This window comes from Aythya fuligula, chromosome 1, assembly GCF_009819795.1.
Source record: "Aythya fuligula isolate bAytFul2 chromosome 1, bAytFul2.pri, whole genome shotgun sequence".
In the NCBI taxonomy this organism is placed as follows: Eukaryota; Metazoa; Chordata; class Aves; order Anseriformes; family Anatidae; genus Aythya; species Aythya fuligula.
This window is the reverse complement of record NC_045559.1, coordinates 113,728,621-113,750,026: the sequence shown is the minus strand read 5'-3', so window position 1 is coordinate 113,750,026 and position 21,406 is coordinate 113,728,621. Positions and strand designations below refer to the sequence as shown.

At 40.2% G+C, this 21,406-nt stretch overlaps 1 protein-coding gene across 1 annotated transcript in view; it reads right to left on the bottom strand.

Annotated features, from left to right (window-relative positions):
• Positions 1–6,696: 6,696 nt before the first annotated feature.
• Positions 6,697–21,406, bottom strand: part of PCP4 (Purkinje cell protein 4) — a 53,984-nt gene continuing 39,274 nt past the window's right edge. Inside the window, exon 3 of the mRNA XM_032207815.1 lies at positions 6,697–9,180. Coding sequence (XP_032063706.1) covers positions 9,053–9,180 — 128 coding nt within the window. The 3' untranslated portion in view covers positions 6,697–9,052. The remainder of the gene's footprint in view (positions 9,181–21,406) is intronic.

The following is a 21,406-nucleotide window of genomic DNA, read 5'->3' as shown; positions in this document are numbered from 1 at the left end:
AATTTCTCTAAATACAATGCCTTCCAATTCACTTTTTAAATCCCAGATCCAAGAGATGTTTCACAGATTCTCCAGAGACTGTAGGTACCATATGTCAGAGGAAAGTTTAGAGGGCAAACTGCAAGATGTCTGATCAAACACTGAGATTTTTATTTTTAACTCTAAGACAAAACTCACACAGCACAGCTGTGATCCCTAAAGCCTGCCAATTGTCTTGCATAACTTGAACACATTGCAATGCCTCAGCACTTGCGACGTTGCCCAGGTATCCCCTAAAGACAACATTGCATTGTTTAGTTTTACATAACTGAATGGGAAATATCTAAGTAATTCATCATACAAGAAAAAGAGTGAGTGAGGAATGAAATACTCCAGCTCTTTGTCAGGCAACCACCTCCTTTCCCTGTCATTGTTCCCCCTCCACCCACGTTTTCTGCTGTAATTCTCTACCCACACCTTCCACCTCCTCCTTAATGCACTGTCATTATATATGCCCCTTCCACCTCTCCCACAGGAGCTCACTTTCCACTATAGCAAATCCCTTTGCTCACCATGCTTTGCTAGTGTCTCCCACCAGTGTCCACTTCTTCCTCTTCCCCAGCTGCCGTAGCCCAAGAAGCTATGATTGCTGTTGGGTCTGCTCTGTACTTAAAGGAAATGTGTTGACTCCACAGCCTTGTGGCTGCCCAACCAAAAGGTCTAGTGGTGGTGCTTATTTCTGAGCTGCCTGGTGTTTTGCCAATGAGGTTTGCCTGTTTGGGTTAGCCTAATTCTAGCCAGGGAGAGAGATGCGTGCTCCCATCAGCTACCAAATTACCCTCCAAGCTAGCACTGCCTCAAGGCTGTGCAGGACTGGGATGAGTTTTGTGATGAATTTTTGCGATGAAAATTTTTGTGATGACATTTTTGGGATGAATTATCTGATTATCCAAGATAAAACAAAACCCAATGCCATATTCCTACAAAGGTGACACATGTACTCCATATGATATTTAAGTGAGGACCAAGCATGTTTCCCATGTCCGGCTTGTTGGCAGCAAGTGCTTTTGAGGACCACCAAGGCCCTCGGTGCCAAAAGCAAATAGTTTTATGCCATCAAGACAACTGAGTTTGGCCACACCAGGAGGAGGATTAAAGGTACAGCCATGCCACACAAATAAATATTTCATCATGGCTTGTGTGCATGGTTTGAGCTATTTTAATGCATTTTGGAGAAATGCCACAGTGTTCTGCTGGTCTGTCCTGTGTTGTAACTATTATAATTATTATCATGATGTTACATTATTGCCATTATACTGTGAAGGTTTGTTGTTGTTGTTGTTTTTTTACATTTTTCATTACTTTAAATGCGGACTTGGCTCTCAAGTAAAAATGGCAATGGTTGAAAATAAAATAAAATAAAAAAAAAATAAAAAAAAAAGAAAAAAAAAAGAAAAAAAGGAAGAAAAAAAAAAAACACTACAACAATAAACATTGATATCATTTTGCCAAAAGCTGCAAAGTAAGTTCAGAAAGTCACTATACTTTGTGCTCTTGATGAGGCCAATGTGTCATCCCCTCAAGCACCCTCTCTCTGTGTCACATTAGTCCTGAAGGCTTCACTGGGAATATTTATGGTGGAAACTACTACTGAATGTGAGTAATAGTATCAGTTTGGCCTTTGTGAAAGAGCATTAAATCACAACGCACTGAGAAGGGGCAAGAGTTCTCAGGCTTATTTCAAGGGCTATATTTAGATATGCTTATTCAGACTTTTCTTATCAAATAATTAGACAATATAAGTAAAGGCAAACTAGCCTGTAAGAATAAAATAGGAATTCATTAAAACCTTTCCTGAGCTTCCAAAAAATAAAGGTTGATTTGGAGATCACTGAAGCCTGCACCTGATTGTAATGATTTAGTAATGGGGGAGGGAAAAGCATAAAAAAGTCTGAACCAGTTACAATTCCTGCCCAATTTGTGGGCCAAAGAATTGAAGATAAAGACATTTACATGGATTTCTGTATCATCCCAGTATTGCATAGGTGCAGTGGGACTGTAAAGTTAAGAAAGGTGTTTTACCATCACTACAGTCTCTTTTAAAAAATATATTTTTTATAAAGAAAGGAAAAATCCTGACTAGACAGAGAGCTCAGAGAGACTCCAAATTCCTGGGAAATTATGTTTAGACTATAAGCCAACAAAATAATGCTGTCATGGAAAATGCCAAAAGATGTAAATTTGTGGTAAGGGGACTGTCACTTGTAAAATAGTCGAAATGATTATTCTGCTGTGCTTGATACTAGTTACATTTAATTTGGGTGGCTACATTTCATTTTAGACACAAGGATAAATTGGCAGTTCAGAGGAGAATAACAAAAATGATGAAAAGGTTTGGAAAGAAGACCTACAAGATAAGGTTAGGGAAACACAGTATAGGTGGTCTGGAACAAATGAAATGGCAGGAGGGAAGGTTTAGGTTAAATACAAACAAACTTTATAGCTTTTAGAAAAGTTCAGCCATAGAACAGGCTGCCAAAGAAGGTTTTAGACTCACCATCACTAGAGATACTAAAAGGCAGGAGACCATCTGTCAGGGAGAGTTCAGGGATAATTAAAAAGAAAAAAAAAAAAAAAGCGCTGTCACAATTTAGAAGTTGGGCTAAATAACCCATTCATGACTAGACTATAATGGACTAGAAGTGGCATGGGTACTCTTTTTAGGATAATTTCCTAGATATTTTCACTGTGAAGATTGCCTTGATCATATAAACCAGCACAAGTCAATTATGTTGATTTCAGATGGGGAAGGATATTTGCATTTGAGTATTTACAGGGGATAGATATCTAAATATTAATGTAACCATAGCAAGAATGAACTCCTTTTTTTTCCCCATCAACCTTTGCTTATGTGTATAGTGTGTACCTTAAAGATGATATTGAAAAAAAAAAAAAAAATATTCAGGTTAAGCCCGTAGTTTGTCATCTCTCTTACTATTGCAAGCAAATAATGATTTTCATGTTTAAAAAGATTTTAGATCAGGTTGAAACTGGTCAGTAGTAAATGGTCAATAATGGATATAAAGCCATGACTGCTTTGCCATACTGTTATGGCACTGAGATGACACTAGAGTCTGAGCATCTCTTTTAGCCTCACAACAAACCATTGACTTTCAGGAGACACCTTAGCAAACTTCTCCATGCTGCAAGGCATCTGCTAGCTTGTGGGTTTTACTGACATATTAAGCAACCTAGCCCAAGTGGCCTTCAGAGGTGATTCAGCTGAACCGCTGTGACTTTGTTTTGGAAGTTTCCACAGTCAGCTGCCAGGTCTGAAATGGGAGCTGGCAGGTAATAACTGAGGGTAGCAGAAGGCACCTAAGATACCTCTCAGATGCAGAGGCCTCCGGTTCTGTCTAAATGAGAACACCACCACCTAGGGTGAGATGTGCACCACAACCATGTCCCAGAAGTGGGTCATTACATAGCCTGCATGAGTAACACTTCCTCCCTCCTCCACACATACTCCTCAAACTTTGTTTTTTTTTGTGACCGAGGAACACACTCCAGCTGGTCTTCTGAGGTGGATGAGCAGGGACCATGGCTGTAGGGATGGCTTCCATTCTTGCTTGGGAATGCCTCCACTCTTCTGCATTTTTCCTCTGGATCCAATGGGACTAGTATTTGGGAAACACTACATGACAGGTAGGATTCACTGGGGTACATACACGTACATACCTTCTGGCAGCAGCCAGCTTTGCTTCAAAGAGCCCTTGTTTCTTTGTAGTCCTGAAACAAGCCAAATGCAAAGGCTCATTGTGAGAGACTGTGCACTGTTCTGTTCTGGTGCTTTGTTTTGGGAGCAGGGGATGTGTAACATGGACATGGAAACAACATCTATTCATTGAACCCGCCCAAATTCCTGATTTTGAGGGTTCCCAGACTCTGTTGCTCAGACACTTCAGGTCTGCGGTCAGTGCTGAGCCCAATGGCATGGCTGCAACAGAGCATGTGGCACACCGGGGAGAAGCTGGCAGAGAGCAGCTTGCAGCCTCAAATGAAACAATCAAACAAACAAACAAACAAAAATTACCTGAGCTGAATAAAAATCACCTTCAGATGATTCAGGGAGTTTCAGCAGAGCTCTCTTTTCAATCCTTTCCCAAACGCACTCCTCTTTTTCTCTAACAATTCCCTGCCTCCCTTCCCTCTCCATTTCATACTCCTGTAAATGGTTTCTCTGACATATTTGCACGACTGCATGTGACCATTGGTCTTTGGAACAATTTCAAGCAGGCTGTTGTACGAGCTGAAGTATTGCTCCTTGGCTGAAGCAGATTACTCAGCTGCTCCTGACATCCACTTCAATAAACAGGCCTGGTGGAAACACTGCCCATCAGGGAACTCATCACACACTCCCCAGACCTGGTGGGGGTGATCTTTGCAGTCACTGAGGCACAAGACACAGCACCCATGACTCAGCTGGGTTGCCCTGTCCCCAGAGTGTCTCTGCCCCACCATGCAGACACAGAAGCTGGCCAAGGCTTGCTATGATCTGCACGGCATGCAGCTTGGGTGACTAAGGGTGCATCAGGAAGGGGAGGTGAAGGACACATATTTATATAGGTCCTGTGACCTTCTGGTAGGCCAAAGGCCCACAGCCAGGCAGGGCAGGGCTGTGGGGAGCTGGAGCCCAACCCTGCTCCAGCCTCACTTGGGCAGGAGCAGACAGCCCTGGGGCCTTGTGTGGTCCTGGGTGCTGGGCAGGTGGGAGAACCCTGGGGTGGGCAGGGACAGGCTGGGCTAACGCTCTGACATGACCTTTCTCTCCTCATGGGTCTCAGCAAGCCTTCTGTAAACCTAGGAAGTGAGGAATGAGATTTTTCATGTACAAAGGATTGATATCATGATTTGTCAGCTCACTTTTCATCTTTTTTTTTTTTTTTTTTAGGGGATTTGTAAGGATGTTGCACAACCTGTGTTGTTGGAGTTCCAGTGGCAAAAACCCACTCCTGAAAGAGCTGGACATACCATCCCACCCTTTGGCCTCCTGTTCCTTAACCAGTTATTTCGCTGCAAGGGGACCTTATCATTTATTCCAAGGCTCCTTAATTTAAGAGACATTTCTAAACTTTTTGAAAATCCAGATGCACCTGGGTTGCCATCAGCAACCACCAAAAGATTCGTGAATTACAACTGCTCTCAGGCCAGTGTTGCTCTACTATGGTTGTATGCCTAAGGCATACCATAGCTTCTGCAGAACCACCTAATAAAGACAGTTTTTATAAATCCACAAATACTCCTAGAACTCTTCCTAAAATCTGCTATTAATTTGCCACTGCTTATTCCCCTAGAATTGAGGTCAGTGTGAAGGAAGGGTTAAACAAGACAGCTGCTGTGTATCTGAGTTCCTGTAGAAGATGTGGGTGAATCTCACCCCATCCCAGCAATCGGTTATTATTCAATTTGTCAGTTTACTCCAAACTCTCTCCTACTGACTTTTCAGTTTGACAATGAATTCCTCAGATTGATGCATTATAAAAAAGACCCCTGTTGTGGGAACATCTGCTGTGAGCGTTAATGCAAGATTAATTTCTACTTTCTGCATGACCTCAGCTTGCCTGCATCCCCACAGTCCTTCAGTAGGCTACCAGTTTGAGGAGGGCTTGTAGAAAGTTTCATTTATAACTCTACATTCAGCAAGCTGCAGGCTTGCCTTTCTGTATTTAAATTGTTAGAAGTCACTTTTTTTTTTTTTTTTTTTTTTTTTTTTTTTCTTGGGCATTCCTGTTCTTTCTGATAGCATTTCTTTCCTTCTGATAGTCTCCTTTGCAGTTTAGCTCTATAGGCTATTTTCATGGTCCAGGCAACAATGTGAACAAAGGATTTCTAATGTTCAGGCAATTGTTCTGATCATTCAACCATAGGTTATTCTCTTTTGGGACAATCTGATAGGTAATTTGGAGCAGAAGCAGATGTGTCTGGGGAGGATGTAGGTGTACGTGGTGGGAGTGATAACCCTGTTTTCTGTAACATATACTGCTCTGAATAATCCTTCATATTACCTAGAGGAACTCATGGGATTTCAGCACAGATGTCCACCTTATTTAAATCTTGGTTTTCATGACATGGTTACTGCCAGCTATGTAGTGCCAGTTAAATAGAGAGCTCAGTGAGTGTTTGGTAGTTAAAGACCCAAGTTAATGCCTGGAATGTGTAAATGTCCTCTTTTTCCCATCTTAGTGGAGCTCGTGGTTGAATCAAACTCCTTTCCTCACCTCAGTAACATGCAAAGCATGATTTAGTGACAAGAAAGGAAATTAAAAACCGCCACCTTGAATATGCATAAAGGATGAAAAGCAAGACTCGGGAGCAAGAAAGCTCTCCTCTTTTGGAAAGATGAGCTGAATCTGCGATGCAAACATTTTATAAAAAGGGAATTGTCTGGCAAGGGCAGCCACAATTAATATGAATATCATGCCAGTTCACTATTTTCTCATTACGTTTCACAGTATATTAAGACTGTATTTGTAAGATGTGCTCTGAACTTCACATTATAGAATAGCCCTGCTGCTGAAAGAGCTATAATTCATTTACTAACAGCCCTTGTTGCTGTGCTTCAATAATGTAATCGTTTTCGTTGTGTCCCAGCCATATGATTATTCCTGTTGTGTAGGAAATTTAAGCCCAAGGAATGTCAGATCAAATATAAAAGCCTAGTGCTTACCCATACTTTTTATTCAATTAAGTAGCCATTACAGAGCTCATGCTATTTCACATGACATAATGCAGAACACAAATGTAGTCCTTTATTACAGACATATGTTCATTTAAACAAAATGGCACCAACACAATCCAAACCCATTACAATTTTTAAATTATTACGCTAAGGTGATTATTAGATGGTGACCAGTCTCTGTGAAAGGTAATTGGGGAATCTGTAGCCTCCAGAAACTACACTTTGAGAACAGCAGCAGTGTTGTTAGAGATTCATTTGTGAAATTCATAAATGCAGAGCAACAGTGATGCTAAAATGTGCTCGTGGAGTGGCAGCACTCAGTTGCAGTTTGGAGAATGCTGACTTCGCACGTGTTGTGCAGTGAGTCAGGCATATGGCCAGGGTCTGACAGACAAAGGTGCCTAAGGCAGGGTCTGGGCAGCACTTTGTGTCTTATTCCTAAATGAGGATTTTAAGCCCTGTCCATCCCTGCCCCATTTTGCTGTGTTTATTAAACACCTCACATGCTCTCTATACACATTGCTTCTGCATTGCCCACAAAATCCGTCAGGCTTCCTATACCCAGTATTTGAGGGTGCCTCTTAACCAAGAGGGTACCAGAGCTCCTAACACCGACCATCACATTTTGGCTTCTCACTAAATTGTTGCTCAGTACCCTAAGTGTCTTAACCTGTGTAAATCTGAGGGCTTTCCCTCTGCAGTCCAGCTTTCACTCACAGCTCTACACCTTGTCAGTATCACTGCTATGGGGGCGGGTTCTCATGGGAAGTGATCACCACCAGCATTTTTTTTTTTTCCCTCTACGCTCACCCCTTACTGGTAGCTTCCAATTTGTATGAGAGGCCTGATGATCTGTCCTGGTGATCAGAATATGCCTGCAGGAGGTGAGAGAGGAGGAAACGAATGCCTCCAGACAGCTGGGAATTATACCTAAACCTCTCACACCTGAAGCAATCTCAACTCCAGGCTGCTCAGTTAAGGGTAGGCAGGCTGCTACTGTTCAGCCAGCATGCCTGCCTCCACCAGCTTAGAGGTGAGGATCATGCTGCTTTCTTGAAGAACTGCTATAAACACCAATCCTGCAGAAAACATGCCTGTCTCTGATTTCCCCAGGGACGAAGATGCCTATTGGAACCCCTAAACCTGCTGATGAAGCCAAGGATGGGATTTTTGACACGTATCTGTGCAGTGCATGCCCAAGTTGCTCCATCTAAATAGCTCCATTTGCTGAGTACAAGCTACTTTTAAAATCATTTCTGAACCTTCCCTGTGCACTATATAGGCAGCTAATTCCTGATCACGTCTGAAGCCAGGCAAAAAACTTACATAGGTTCAGTCTGGAATTGGTCTGTTGCTCTTTTGCAGCAGGGAGAAAATTGAAATTGTTGTGGCTGTTTTCTATTAATCAGAAACTGGGCTAACACAGTGATAGAATAAGGGGCTCACACAAAATCACTTTAAATTACAAATAGCATAGGTAGAGACAGGGAGTCTTATGATTTACTCATCAAATACTGAAAATAATATGAAAAGACAGAGATGGAATAGAAATAGTTACTGATTATGTAGCGAGTGAACAGCTGCATCAAAAACAGTTTAGAGGATCAGTTTGTTATTTTACAAATAGAAAAAAAAAAAAAAGCTTTCTGGAATTTGATTTTGCTTTTTGTATTTTGCTTTTTTTTTTTTTCTCCATAAGTCAACGCACATCCAAGCTGGGCAATTTGAACATCATCATCCAAAGAGGGAGGAAAATGACAATTTCCTCACTTAAGCTACTTTATTGACATAATTACAAGACAAAAATAAAAGCTTATGGCTTCCTACACCTCTTCTCTTTGTGCCAGCTTCTGTCTGCAACTTTTTACTTTAAGCTCATTACAGAAAAGTAATTTTAGTGTCACATTTGGCTGGCAGCAGGAATTCTCCAAATGAGGTAAGCATGGCTGAGGCACGTGCTCTCATACCCTCAGCAAAAGCCTTGTAACATACGGTGCTGTTATGTCTCCAAGCTTTAAGTGAAGAGGAAAATAGGCATCTGGGCTGGGTTCATCTGTAATGCCGTGCTTGCTGGATTAATGGGAAAAGACAGATGAAGGCAGACACTTTAATTACTTCACCCTAACTTTTTATTACAACATCAAGTAAAATGGTGAGTTACAGAGTATAATGGGCATGAAACACCTGGGATGAAGTCACACACAAGCTCATGGTTTGTTATCTGCCAATGGGGTTTTAAATATTGATCATTTCTGTACATGCATCTTTGTGTTATTTCTGATTTTCTTGATAAATCATTTCAGGATTACTTTGATTCAAGCTGTGAGGTAGCTACTAGGACTGGGACCCCGCTTTTTTCTTCTGGAATTTCCTGAACTGGGACTGTATCGCCACGGCCGCCCGCTCTGTCTCTGGTGCATCCATGTCTATGTCAAATTCCTCTTGAACCTTCTTCTGTCCATCTGCCCAAAGAAAGCAAAACAAAACATCAATATATTTTTCAAACAGAGATAATCACTGTGAATGCCCATGTGAAAAAGCCTGTCCCTGTCTCCTTCACAAACATAGACATGATGATGGGGAGTATATTCAGAATGCCCTGGGACCAGTTTTGGCAAACATAGCTGATCAAATCCTCCTCTCTCCCCCAAACAGCAGCATCTTGGACTGCCTGTTTATAGTTATGCACTGAGGAGTGACATCCAAACAATGCTCTGCTCAGCAGTTACCGAGCATCACCCTGACATCTGAGGAAGTCCTTCTCTGCCCGCCTAATTAACAGTGGGGGGCTGAGGGACCCTTCTGTGCCTCTAGCAGGCAGAAGTTACTTTCCCATCTTTACTTCAGAACAAAAGCACATTAAAATATTTTATATTACAGATAAAGACCCTATTCCGTCTCCGGTGTTAGAGGAAGAGAGATTACTTCCTAAGGCTAATTTCCATCCTTTTCACTTGTTTCCTGCCTCATCCCTTTCAGCACGTAACGCTCTTTCCCTCTAAATCATTTATGTTCAATCTCTCTTTCTGCCACTGTGCTGCTCCCCTTCACTTCTCTCCAGGCTCAGTTATTGCCTTTCAGCCTTGATCTTTGGCTCCTTGCCTTCTTTTATTCCCGGTCCTCAGCTTTTTGTTCAATTGCATTCTATCTCCAAATGGACAGCCCAGCTGACTTGGCTGAATTTTGTTTCATCCATCTATGTGTTAAAAGTGCAGCTGTGGGAAAACTCCTGCCCTCATTGCAGAGATAACCCAGATCTACCTGGACTAGCAAGGAAAGAACACATATTCACTCCACCAATCTCATCATACCACTGCGTTTCTCTCTTCTCTATGAAGTTGTTTGTTGAATTCATTTATATAGTTGTTGTATGCCAGACCTGCAGTGAACGTCATGCTAAGAGTCTGCAGACAGCTCCACTTAAAGCAGGTGTGGGAATTCACCTATTTTAAACAATTTTTCTTTTTTACTCTTGACATTAATACCTCAGGGATGCCTACCCCCAAGCACTGTTAATGTACATCATGAGAAACACTTTCAAATGTGTAATTAAAATGAAAAGAAAGTTATTCCCTTCTCTTTTTCTCCTTCTCACTAGAAAACAGGTAAAATTTTCCACTAGTAACACTGCATGATTTTAGCATGCGTCTTGCAGTATAGTATTCCTTGCTCTTCCTTCTTGTTATTATTTGGAACTCTTTTTTTTTTTTTTTTTTGGTCTATTTTCCATGATCAGAATCTACTTTGAACTTGGCAAATATTTTAAAGGAAAGGTTTTGGAATATTCTGTACTGATTTTAATTTAACTACCATAACCAAATAAATGCAGCTATGTTAATGTAAAAGATATGTCTGCTCAGTATTTTGTTTTATCTAAAAGAACATCTAAGAAATGTGAAAATAGAACAAGAAAAAGTCTGGAGAGGAAGAATAGCTTGAGAGCTTATCATAACTTTGATTGCAAGGTATAAAGGTAAAAAGGAAAGTGTAGTTATCAAAACTAAGACTTTATGGAAGAAAATGAATTGTACTAATATTGCAACAATCTTCTATAGCAATTCAATCCAGGAATCTCTACAGTTTGTGTAAGTGTTCACGCAACACAACCACGTTAAGTACAGAAATAAAATTATCACCTTATTCAGAAATGAATTCCTTGTGCTCGCAAGCTGTTGACACAGCCAAGGAGGAAAATGAACTCTCATATTAAAGGCATGATATAAGCTGAAACTTAGAGTGGCTTCTTAAAGAAACAGAAATGTCTGTACTAGTGCCTAAACTGATATCGATAACACAGCAACATGCTTTGTGAAAATTTTCCCATTACCAGATACCATCTCCTCCACATTGCTGTGTATGCAACTACAGAAACCAAGATTATTTTTTAATTTAAATATTAAAAAGAATCAGTATTTTCACAATGACATAGCAACATTTTGTTGGTATTTTGGGGGGTTGGTTTTGATTTGGTGTTTGTGGGCTGAAGGGAACTAAGACAAGTACTCACAACATTTTATATGGAAACAAATCCAAAAAAAAGGTACTTAATACTCTTCCTGTGACAAACTAAGAATCTGCAGTCAGAACATGCATATATAGACTTTTCATTTGAAATTTTTGAGTAAAAAATATCAATAGCATGATCAGCTCTAACAGTAGCCACATTGTGATATCAGCGATAAGATAATAAAAACTGTTTTATTTTTCCGTATGTCAAAATCTCCCTGCCATTAATAGGGGCCTATTAACTTAATGTTATTCTGAAGAGTATCATGTACAGAGAAATATTCTTGATATATTTTATCAAAAAATATACTAGCAATGAAATAATCATTTAATCAGCTTTGAAATTGATGAGACTCTCATACGTTTGCTTCATGATTTTTATTTCTGTTGTAACATTTTTACCTTTAGGTTAATCCCTAGCTCACTAGACACAGTACTCAGTCTCAACAGTGGAAAACAAAAGTGGAGTTTATGCATCAATTTAAGTTTTTCAGTATATAAATTCCTGTCATTTAGAAACGTCAATAGGGAAAGCTGTCTGGATGGATGAGTAGACACAATTGGTTTTGTATCACTTGATGAAATCTGGCTTGTACAACTCATGTCCTACAACAGCCTAGTCTTGGCAGTATGTTGCAGTGGTGACTCAGCAATCTTACCTTATGATCTTATAGACTCAAAAGAAGGGCATTTACTATTATTTTGCTGTAGAAATTAATCTTTTAATTTCTTTATAATTTATTTTTTAATCAGATAACATTTGCCTGATCAGAATCATCATTACTGCATTAAAATTAACTGTACTATAATAATTCACCATACAACATGAAGATCTATTTTACATCCTTTTATTTTTGGGCCCATTCTTGTTGAAATCTAAGCCCAAAATCCTTGCAAATTCTTTCTGTATCTCTGTTCTTCCAATTAATAAATAGGAACATTAGGACCCTTTGTTTTCAACCATGATTTAGAGTTATAGATTTAAAAAATCAACACTGGCTGAGACATTTATATGGCTAATTACGATTTTCATTGCTTGCTTACAGATGGTATGGAAAAATATAAATATATATGTATATAAAATGATCACACATGCATAACGTACATTATAATACAACATGTATATCATCTAGACATAATGAATATGACATACCTGTTTTCTTACTCCCTATGTCCATTTTTATCTTTCTATAGGCATATATGTGTATATCCACATTTGAATATATAGAGAATGTAAGTGAATTTATAGAGAAATACACAGACAGATTTGTTTAAAGAGTTCTAAGTCCCGTGTTAAAATTAAAATAGCTAGATGGGGTATTCCATAAATTGTGGGAGTGGATTGTCTTGCAGTTCTCCCCAAAACAGTTTCTATTGATGACTGTCAAAACACAGACACTTTAACAGATGGATTGTCAATCTGGAGAGAGAATGAAACGGTGTACCTTCTTTGACTTTGTCTATGCTACGGGAAAAAAAATTTAGCTTTTAGCTTGAGTTGCTTTACTAAAAGTAGCCTAATGATTCAAAATATATCACACCCCACTAACTCCACTGCTTCTGCTTTACTGGATGGTCAGAGATAAAAGCAGAAGTTAAGAATTGACCCACTTAATTACAACAAAAACCCTGCCTGTACATGGGACTTGAACAGATTAGAGATGACCTCACTTCACCAGTTAAGAGTGACAAAGCCTTTTTTTACCCTTTTTACTATGTATGCACTTATGCCAAAGTAGCTTTACCCATCAGTAGCGCTCATACATTTCAAACATTCAGGCTGCTGAATTTGTACATTCAAATCATGGAATTTATGCAGAAAATTGAGTGCAAGCCCATACAAATGTCCCTCTTTCATACACCATCTCTCACTCCTAGCTTTTCTTTCATAAGGGATCGTTATCTTGGAAGTGATCTAGTGATCTGCAAACCCGGACAATTTTCACCCTCCACAGGCCAGAGCATAGGCAAGCTCTTGCACAGAGTTTACAATTGGACTTTTTTTTTTTTTTTTTTTTGTACCAGTTTGGGCCAACAGTTCTGTTTGATAACAAGCCACCTTTATCTAAGCTACCTTTACAAAGTCATAAAGGTAGATCTGAATTCCCTCCCATCCCTGTCACACATTCACACTTTTGTTGATAGCCACCCTTTCTAGACTAATTCAGGAGTAGATATTTCCATTTAGGTGGAAAACATAAAATTAGGAAAATGATAATTTTACACTTAGCTGCAAATTCAACTTGGATATCGAAGGATCTCTGGTCTTCTTTCACAGGCCCACATGAGGAAAGTAAGATGAACAAGACTGTATTCAGTAGTCTTCAATTCACAAGGTAGTAATGATTTTGAGGGGTTCAGAAATTAAAAAGGGTTGATAACCACTTGCCTGCACCTTCCACTTACTAAGGGGATTTGGTTTCATTAGCATAATAAAAAAAATCCTAATCTTTCTCACCACACTTAGCTATTTCAAGGCTTTCCATGGAAGATTTCTTCAGACTTGGTACAAATTCCCTCTTCTAGATAGTGACTTCCACTTTTCTTATGAACGGGCCATGACAAACTGGTAGAGACTAGTTTGTAAGAAACAGGGAGTCCTTTATACAAAGTGTCCCATATGGGTTCTGATCACCACCAACAGTGGATGCGGAAAGAACAATCCCAGCCCTTGTCACAGGGTGGCCATAAGAAAAGTCTATCATCTGCTGAATTTTTCAAACTCATGTGCTTATTGTATTTGCCATGTCAGGCAAATCTGAGCTCTGGTGGAATGAACTCCAAGGAGTGCAACATGAACTTCTTGATGAGCCCCACCACTGTAATGAGCATTCATGCCCCAGCATACTACTTTGTAGGACTAAAGACTGAGACAACTTGCGCAGTCCAAATTTTACTTCTGTATATGCAATAGTCGTCCCAGCAGGAGAGCCTGAAACTACATCTAATTTGCATTTTTCCAAATCTAATATCCTGAAAGCTCATTTCACAGCGTTGCAAATGAAAAAGATCTATTTTAGCTCCATTTCTAGATGAAACATTAGAAAGCTCTCTGTAATCTGCCACAGTGCCTCATAATCCATTGCAAACATTGGATGGATAATGAAACTGCCTATAACAAGGAAAACGATAAAATCTTACATGTTCAAATCTACCCAGCAAACTCTGGAGAAATGTGGTGCAAGTGTAATTATTCACAAGTATGCCTTCAGCTATTTCTTTCACTTACTTTTTTACTATAAAGAAAAATGAACTATGACAACACTGGAAAAAGAAAACACTGCTTATTCCTTATGGGCCAAAAGCCTGAAGAAGTCTTTTGCGACCTTTGAATAAAGGGGTAAGAGATTAATGTTTCCTAGAAGTGTTCATTGATGGATGAAAGCTGGTTGGCTGGATTTGGAGGAAAAGAGGACTCACTTTTTATACTCAGAATTCCTCCATCATCCAGATGAAATAAAGATTGTTTGTCACTGCCTGGAAAAATATTCAGCATGAAAAATTGCATGGGCTGTAGTCTCTAAGTGGCATTTCACATCTTAAGTGCTATCCTCCGCCCCTGCTTACCCAGCCCACATCCAATAGGAATTACGGGACTATGCTGGAGACGGAATATACTCATAAAAACACCTCATTTTTCAGGGGGTAAACTGCAGCATTTGGAAAAAGACTAAATGAAATGTGGGACAGAATCACAGTGCCCCGTAACATGCTGGAAGCGGTATTTTGCCTGAGGCAGGATCATTACCTCCCACTGTTCAAAAGATTATTCAAGCTGTGACAGTCTTTATGCCACCCTGATCCCGAGCTATTACACCAGGCTGCCCAATGAGGCAGAACAGTCCCTAATTAAAGAGGACCAAAATGGGCAGGAATCTCGTGGATATTGAAATTCATGTGGAGCATTATTTTTATGTGATGGGAAGAGTCTTTTTTTTTTTTTTTCCAACAGGACTGCATAAAGCAACCAGCCAGCTACAGAAAACACGAGTGCTTAGGTGTATGGACAGCCACATTTTAGTCCATGTAACTGCCAGTTTGAAAGCCAAGAGCTGACGTGGTCATTCTCTCCCCTCCATATTCAATTGAGAGGTGAGGAAGAGAAAGATGGGGTCTTGTCTTCTCTTAGAGGGACAAAAAGGAGAGAGAGCTAGGGGAGTCAACCTAGTCTTTTCCTTCTCTGAAAGATGAGGAAAAATAACACCAGAACTGACCTAATGGCTGATGAAAGGAGTCAGCCTACCTCTCAACAACAAAACCTCTCCAGTCAGTTGCCAGGGCCAAATTACACAGCAGTTGGCTCTGAGCCTTAGCTTTGGTCACCCGGCTGCTCCCAGGCAGGCTCTCACTTCACAGAGCATCTGAACAGATGGGAACGCTGGGGGAGTAGACGTTGCCCAAGCCCAGGAGAAAAAAGGAAGGTAGTACTGGCATGCAGAAGAAAGCCTTAATCTGCCATTGCCTCCTTTTACTGATTTATATCTTAACCTCTTCTTTTGTTGAATAAAATGTCAAATCGAGGCCTCTCTGAGATCATCAGCTCAGCCGCTACAGCTTGTTGCTCTCTGTGATATCAGGAACAAACATCTCCCAGATCTTCATAAGCATCTTCAGCATTGTACTTGTCCTACAACCTGGCTAGCCTAGTCTAAACAGCAACTGTTGAGGCAGGCTGCTGCAAGGGCTTTGCCTCAGCAACTCTCTGGTGATGGGATGATTCAAAGGGGATTTACTTATACAAAGAGTCTGTTACAGTATGGCGGGCTGATGGAAGTTCATTATCACGGTACCTACGCGTGTTGACCTCCATGATATTTCTGGTATGATTCAATTCCTATCACCTACAACTACCTTACTGAACCAAGATCAGGATGTTATTGGTCTTTCAGTCAGCTCTGCCTGCCTCCTGAGGTAGTATCTAGGTACAAATCACTTGGTGATAACATATTTCACATGCATGCTGCCAATGTCATGACACAACGATATGAAATTTTGGTCTAACTTTTCTAGATTGATGGAGTAGTTTAAAGCCATTGGTTCTTGTGATTAATTGCTTTACAAAAATGCTAGCAGTAATGCCAACACAGTACCAGGCCTCTGTACAGTCGATTCCATGTGAGCTCTGTGGCCCCATCACCTCCTCAGCCATAAGAAGCACAATCCCTTCAGTCCTCTGAGCAGTGACCCTGCAGCTATGCAACTCTGCCTTCTTCCCCTTCCTATCCATGTCTGCACAACCATGTATCACTAACTGACTCATATAGATAATCCAACTCAAATGTTCAGCTACAGCATTTCTTAAGAACAGAAATTAGCTTTGGAATAACATCTTAATTTTCCTTCTTACTCATTAAAAATGCCTCAGGGTGAGGTATGCATTTTGTGACAAGGAAGGCATCACTACATTCATTCCTGTTTTTTCACTTCATCATGAACTCAGACATTCAAGGGCCACCTTCCAAAGTCAAAGGCTCTCTGTTCTGTATCAGTAAACAGGCACTCAACAGTGAGGGAGGTCACGGGTTTATACAAAGGTGTTCATTTTTCACAGACAGTTATTTGAAGATGGTAGGTGCTGGAGAAGTGCAGTATCCACACAGCAATCATCTCTGCAACAAAGAGCAAACCTTGGAGCTCAGCAAGCTCCTTGAATTTCAAAAGCACACTATGAAGAAAAATAAAGGTTATCATTAGTAATCGAATTAAATGTAACAGCTATTTTTATCTGAACCACACTGACCAGCCCCTTAAAGTCACTCAAAGCAAGCTAGAAAAGAATTAACATCCTTCTATTACACCGTAAATTACAATTTGGTATCAAGATGACTTCATTAGAAAATCATAATCCTTTCTTCTTCGAATTGACCTTTACTTTTGTAATACATTGTTGTTATCTCACGTTTGAAAAATTACTTTTGCTGTATAAAATACTGGTTGTTCTTCTATAAATTTAAAATGTTATTTCAGCATGAGGCTTCTGAAGTGTCTGATTAATCCTTCTTTCCTAGCTCTAATAATGTGGCAGAGAAGAAATATTATTTCTGACATAAGATAAATGAAGTAGAGAAAAATTACGCATATTGGGGTAAAATATAATGAAACAGAAAGGAACAGTAAAAAAATTCAATCTACAAAAATTGTATTTTCAAGTAATTCGTAGCAAACTACAGATAAATTGATTTTGCTCAACAGTTAATATGGAAGCAAATACTGTTTTTCTTTAAATGCTAATATTACTTAAACAATCATTCCTAACCTCCAAAATAATTTATGCAGCATTTACAGACTTTGCAAATGGCTTACAAATGCATAACTGATGCATAGATAGGTATGTAAATGTTAATGGGGATCTAAAAGGTATTCTGGCTATGAAAATATAAGCCATAATTCACATTCCCATGGGGAAATGAAACTTTGTGGAAGTTTGGCTAGGAACAGTGCAAATTAAGATGTCCATTTTAGCTGCATAATCTCATTAGCTCTCTCTAGTAGCTAAAGCTGCATCTGAGGAGTGCTAGACTGACTGCCAAATCCAACCGGAATCTCTGGAAGCTAAAATGAAGTGGTGCTGGGGACCAAGTGATGGCACAGCCATGACCCTGTGTCACTGCAGAATGATGCTCCACCAGCAGGGATGCCCTGAGTCCCATCCTTAAGGAAACAGTGCTATGATTCTCCTCACAAATTCAGCCCAAAGTCTGCTTGAATGTGATCCCCAGTGTCCCATCACAGTCAAGTTTTAAAAATGAATCATTATGATGTGGTTTTAATGTCTTGTGCAATTTCCAGTTCTCCCATCCTCAGTCAACCCTGTGCCTTTAAGCAGCTTTGCTGTGGAAAGAGCTGCATTTCAGCAGCGTGTGAAGCAAACCGCCCTCTCGCCTCGCTAGTCAACCACTTGATTAATATATGATCAGCAACTTCCCTATTATGGTAGCATTCAGGCGCTCCAAGTCCTACATGGGAGCCTTAATGTGGTAGGCGCTTACAATTGCAGAATGATAAATTATTCCCCCCTCCGCCACCCGCACTATGACCTTCCCCAAAACATCCTCAGCTGCAGATGTTTAAAACAAAGGCTGGAGAACCTCCTAAAGGCTGCCACCCAGGCTGTGGCTACCCCAGCACACTACCCAGGGCCTCAGGTCTAGCCCTGTTGATCCGAGCTGTGCTGCACCACTTGGCATCAGAGAAAAGGCTCTAGCCCATTTTATTTTCTAATAGAGATGTTGCCTCCAGCACTTCAAAAGGCTTTGTAGCTCTAGACCACTTGGGAACTGATTCAAAATGAGTTGGCACATGCTATTAATTGCATGAAGACCAACAGTACCTGAGAGCCCTTGCAAGGAAAATGCAAAAGAGAGGTGTTCATCCTCAAACGTGACACTGCCTCCTTTGTTGCATAACAGCAGCACTTTCCAGGAATGTTTTTTTTTTTTTTTTTTTTTTTTTTTTTTTTATAATCCTTCTCTCTTTGCAGTTTAGCTAGGGAATAAGCTCACAGAAATGGCAGTGTTCACAATATGCCACACAGAAGTAGCAAAAAGGGGGGCTCAAATTCATGCACTGCCAAAGTAAGACAAGCTGGGGAAGATGGCATAGGTTACAGAAGAAAACCTGTCAATCAGAAGAAGGAGGGGAGTCAATCAAATGAACCACGCTATGGAGTCAGAAGGTGTTTTTCTTCACACACAAAATGAAGGAAAAGGAAGAGGGTGATTTTGCCCTGCTCATCCTCCAAGTGTAAAACGAGGGCAGTTTCCGGGCATCATTGTATACCGGCAGAGCTCTGCTAGCAACTAATGAGAGCTCCATTTTAAGTTTTCACAGTAACATTTAGAAAAATTGTTACTTGGGAGCTTAGAAAGTCACAGTGAGAAGAGATTCTCCTCTTGTAAAATTCATTGTCGTATTTTAATTATAATGTATTTAACTGCTTACTCAGCAGTGGGCAGTGTAAAGTATAAAACTCTGAGCTTTGCCGTTTAACATTATACACTGAAGTGAAGGAGTCATTTCAGTACCTTTGTATCTTCTGTGCCTTATCGTCTGGTATCTAGAAATGCCTTGTAAATAAGATTAGCCATAAGAAGCATTTACTTTACTGCGGAGATTAAATGCAAAAGAAATAAATTATGTCCAAACATTGTGACTTTTATTTGCACAAATACAGGCACTATTCTGGGTTGGTAATAGGATAATTACTTTGACACAGCCTCACCATGAAAAAGCCACTGCTTTAATACAAGTATGTACAGTGGTTTTTAACATCTCGCATTACATGGCAGCTTGGGGGTGCTTGGGCCATTCTCACAGTGTTGCAGGCACAAGTGGATATTGTAAAGTTAAAAGTGGCCTGGGAGGTATTTGGTGTCCTTTGGAGACAACTAAATTGTTGTGGAGTACCTGATCCAGCTCACAGAGTTGAACAGTCTTGCTCTTCTTTCAGGAGTGTATTTAGCAAAAGAGTTTGTTATCCCTCCATAAAACCAAACACATGCTAGCAGAGCCCCAGAGATGGGATGGATATAAACTCCTGGAGCAACTCCAAGGTCACAGTCTGAGTAAAGACTAGCATACTCTGACAGACATGAATTTATCAAGAGACTCGGGCTTGTGCTGACTTCCACCATCACCCACCAGTAGGCCTTACACAATCCTGCATCAGGTGGCTTTGTAACTTCTCTTCCAGCATCCACAAGCACAACCAGTGCGGTGCTGGACTGATGCAGTTTGGCCAGTAGTAGTCTTTTGCTGAATGTGCCATGTAGTGAAATTCTCTCACCAAAGGTACAGAATTTAAATTTCTCTGGCTCTTGAAAGCTGCTACCCAGATGTAGTTTTCCACCATAAAGCAAAGCAATTGTGTTGCAGGAGAGTTCTAGGAAATTTCCACTGTTTTCTTTTGCTTGGGCTGATATCTGAACAGAATCATTAATTTCAGTTTACTATGTCTCCACTGAACACAGAAAGCTGCATTATATGTTTATTTCCCCTGCAGGCTGGTTTGTTTGACTTTCTAAAGAAGAGAGGGGCACCTCAGGAGAATATATGATAGCACTGAAATAGACATAAGGGGGAGAAAAATGGAGATCTTGTGGCAATATGGCTCTGAAAGAGGATGAGAAGGAATTATATGCTGGAGGGTGTTGTCAGTGTACTGCAGGCTGTCTCACCCAGCAGCCATTTGGAAAGCCTTGTTACACATCATGCAGAAACTCATTAGGCCAAACATTCACAAAATGGATTCTAGATTAAAAGCTCTCTCTGACTCCTGAGCAGAATGCGCCTAACCTAACATGTAGTTGTTTACATCAGAGCTCATCAGCAGCTTGCTTTAGAAAGAAACCTACTGCCCACTGGAGAAAACAGGCACTCAGAGGGTGCAATTCATCTGACCTACTTTAGGCATCCATTTTAGGATAGCATCGATCTCACCCTCAAATCCTCTTCCTATGTTACCTAGTTCTCTATCGGCTGCAAAGGGAGCTAGCTCACGGTGATGAGCTCCAATGTAGATATTGATACTTAATCAAATGGATCACATTCCCTGACTTTGAGATGTACATCAACTGTCAAGCTTCATATGGACAAACTTACTTGCTATTTCACATGAAATTCCTTCTCATCAAATAAATTATTTAGACCTTAATGAACAGTACTTTGCTGAAACTGTAGCAGCTAAGAAAACTTATTTGCTTCAGGAAGGAAGACAAAATAAAGAGAAGTACTGCAAGCCTTCTCATACTACTCTATCTGTGTGCTTCCATCCTACTGACAGTGAGCAGAGAACAGCTCACCTTCAACAGAGGGTCAAAATGAGCATTTGTCCCCTCTGCTTAGACTGCCAGTGAAGCTGCCAGTCATGCAACTGATTTATCCTCTCATGATCCCTCAGGAGCTGACTGAACAGTCTGCATACATTCCTCTTCTTACAGATAAATAGTTGAACAAAGAAAAAAAAATGTATCAGCATCTCTTGCCATCATTTCCATTAGTTTCAAGAAGAGTGGATTGTTATTTTTTTGGATGCATGTGTTTCTGTGTGCTAGGGAGAGACTATTTCATGCACAAAATCCCTTTTTTTAAGTGTACATCATTAAGACTCCTTATATTTCCCTAATAAGGGATTACAGTTAACACCATGACAAGCAATATTGAATACTTCATAAGAACAAGCAG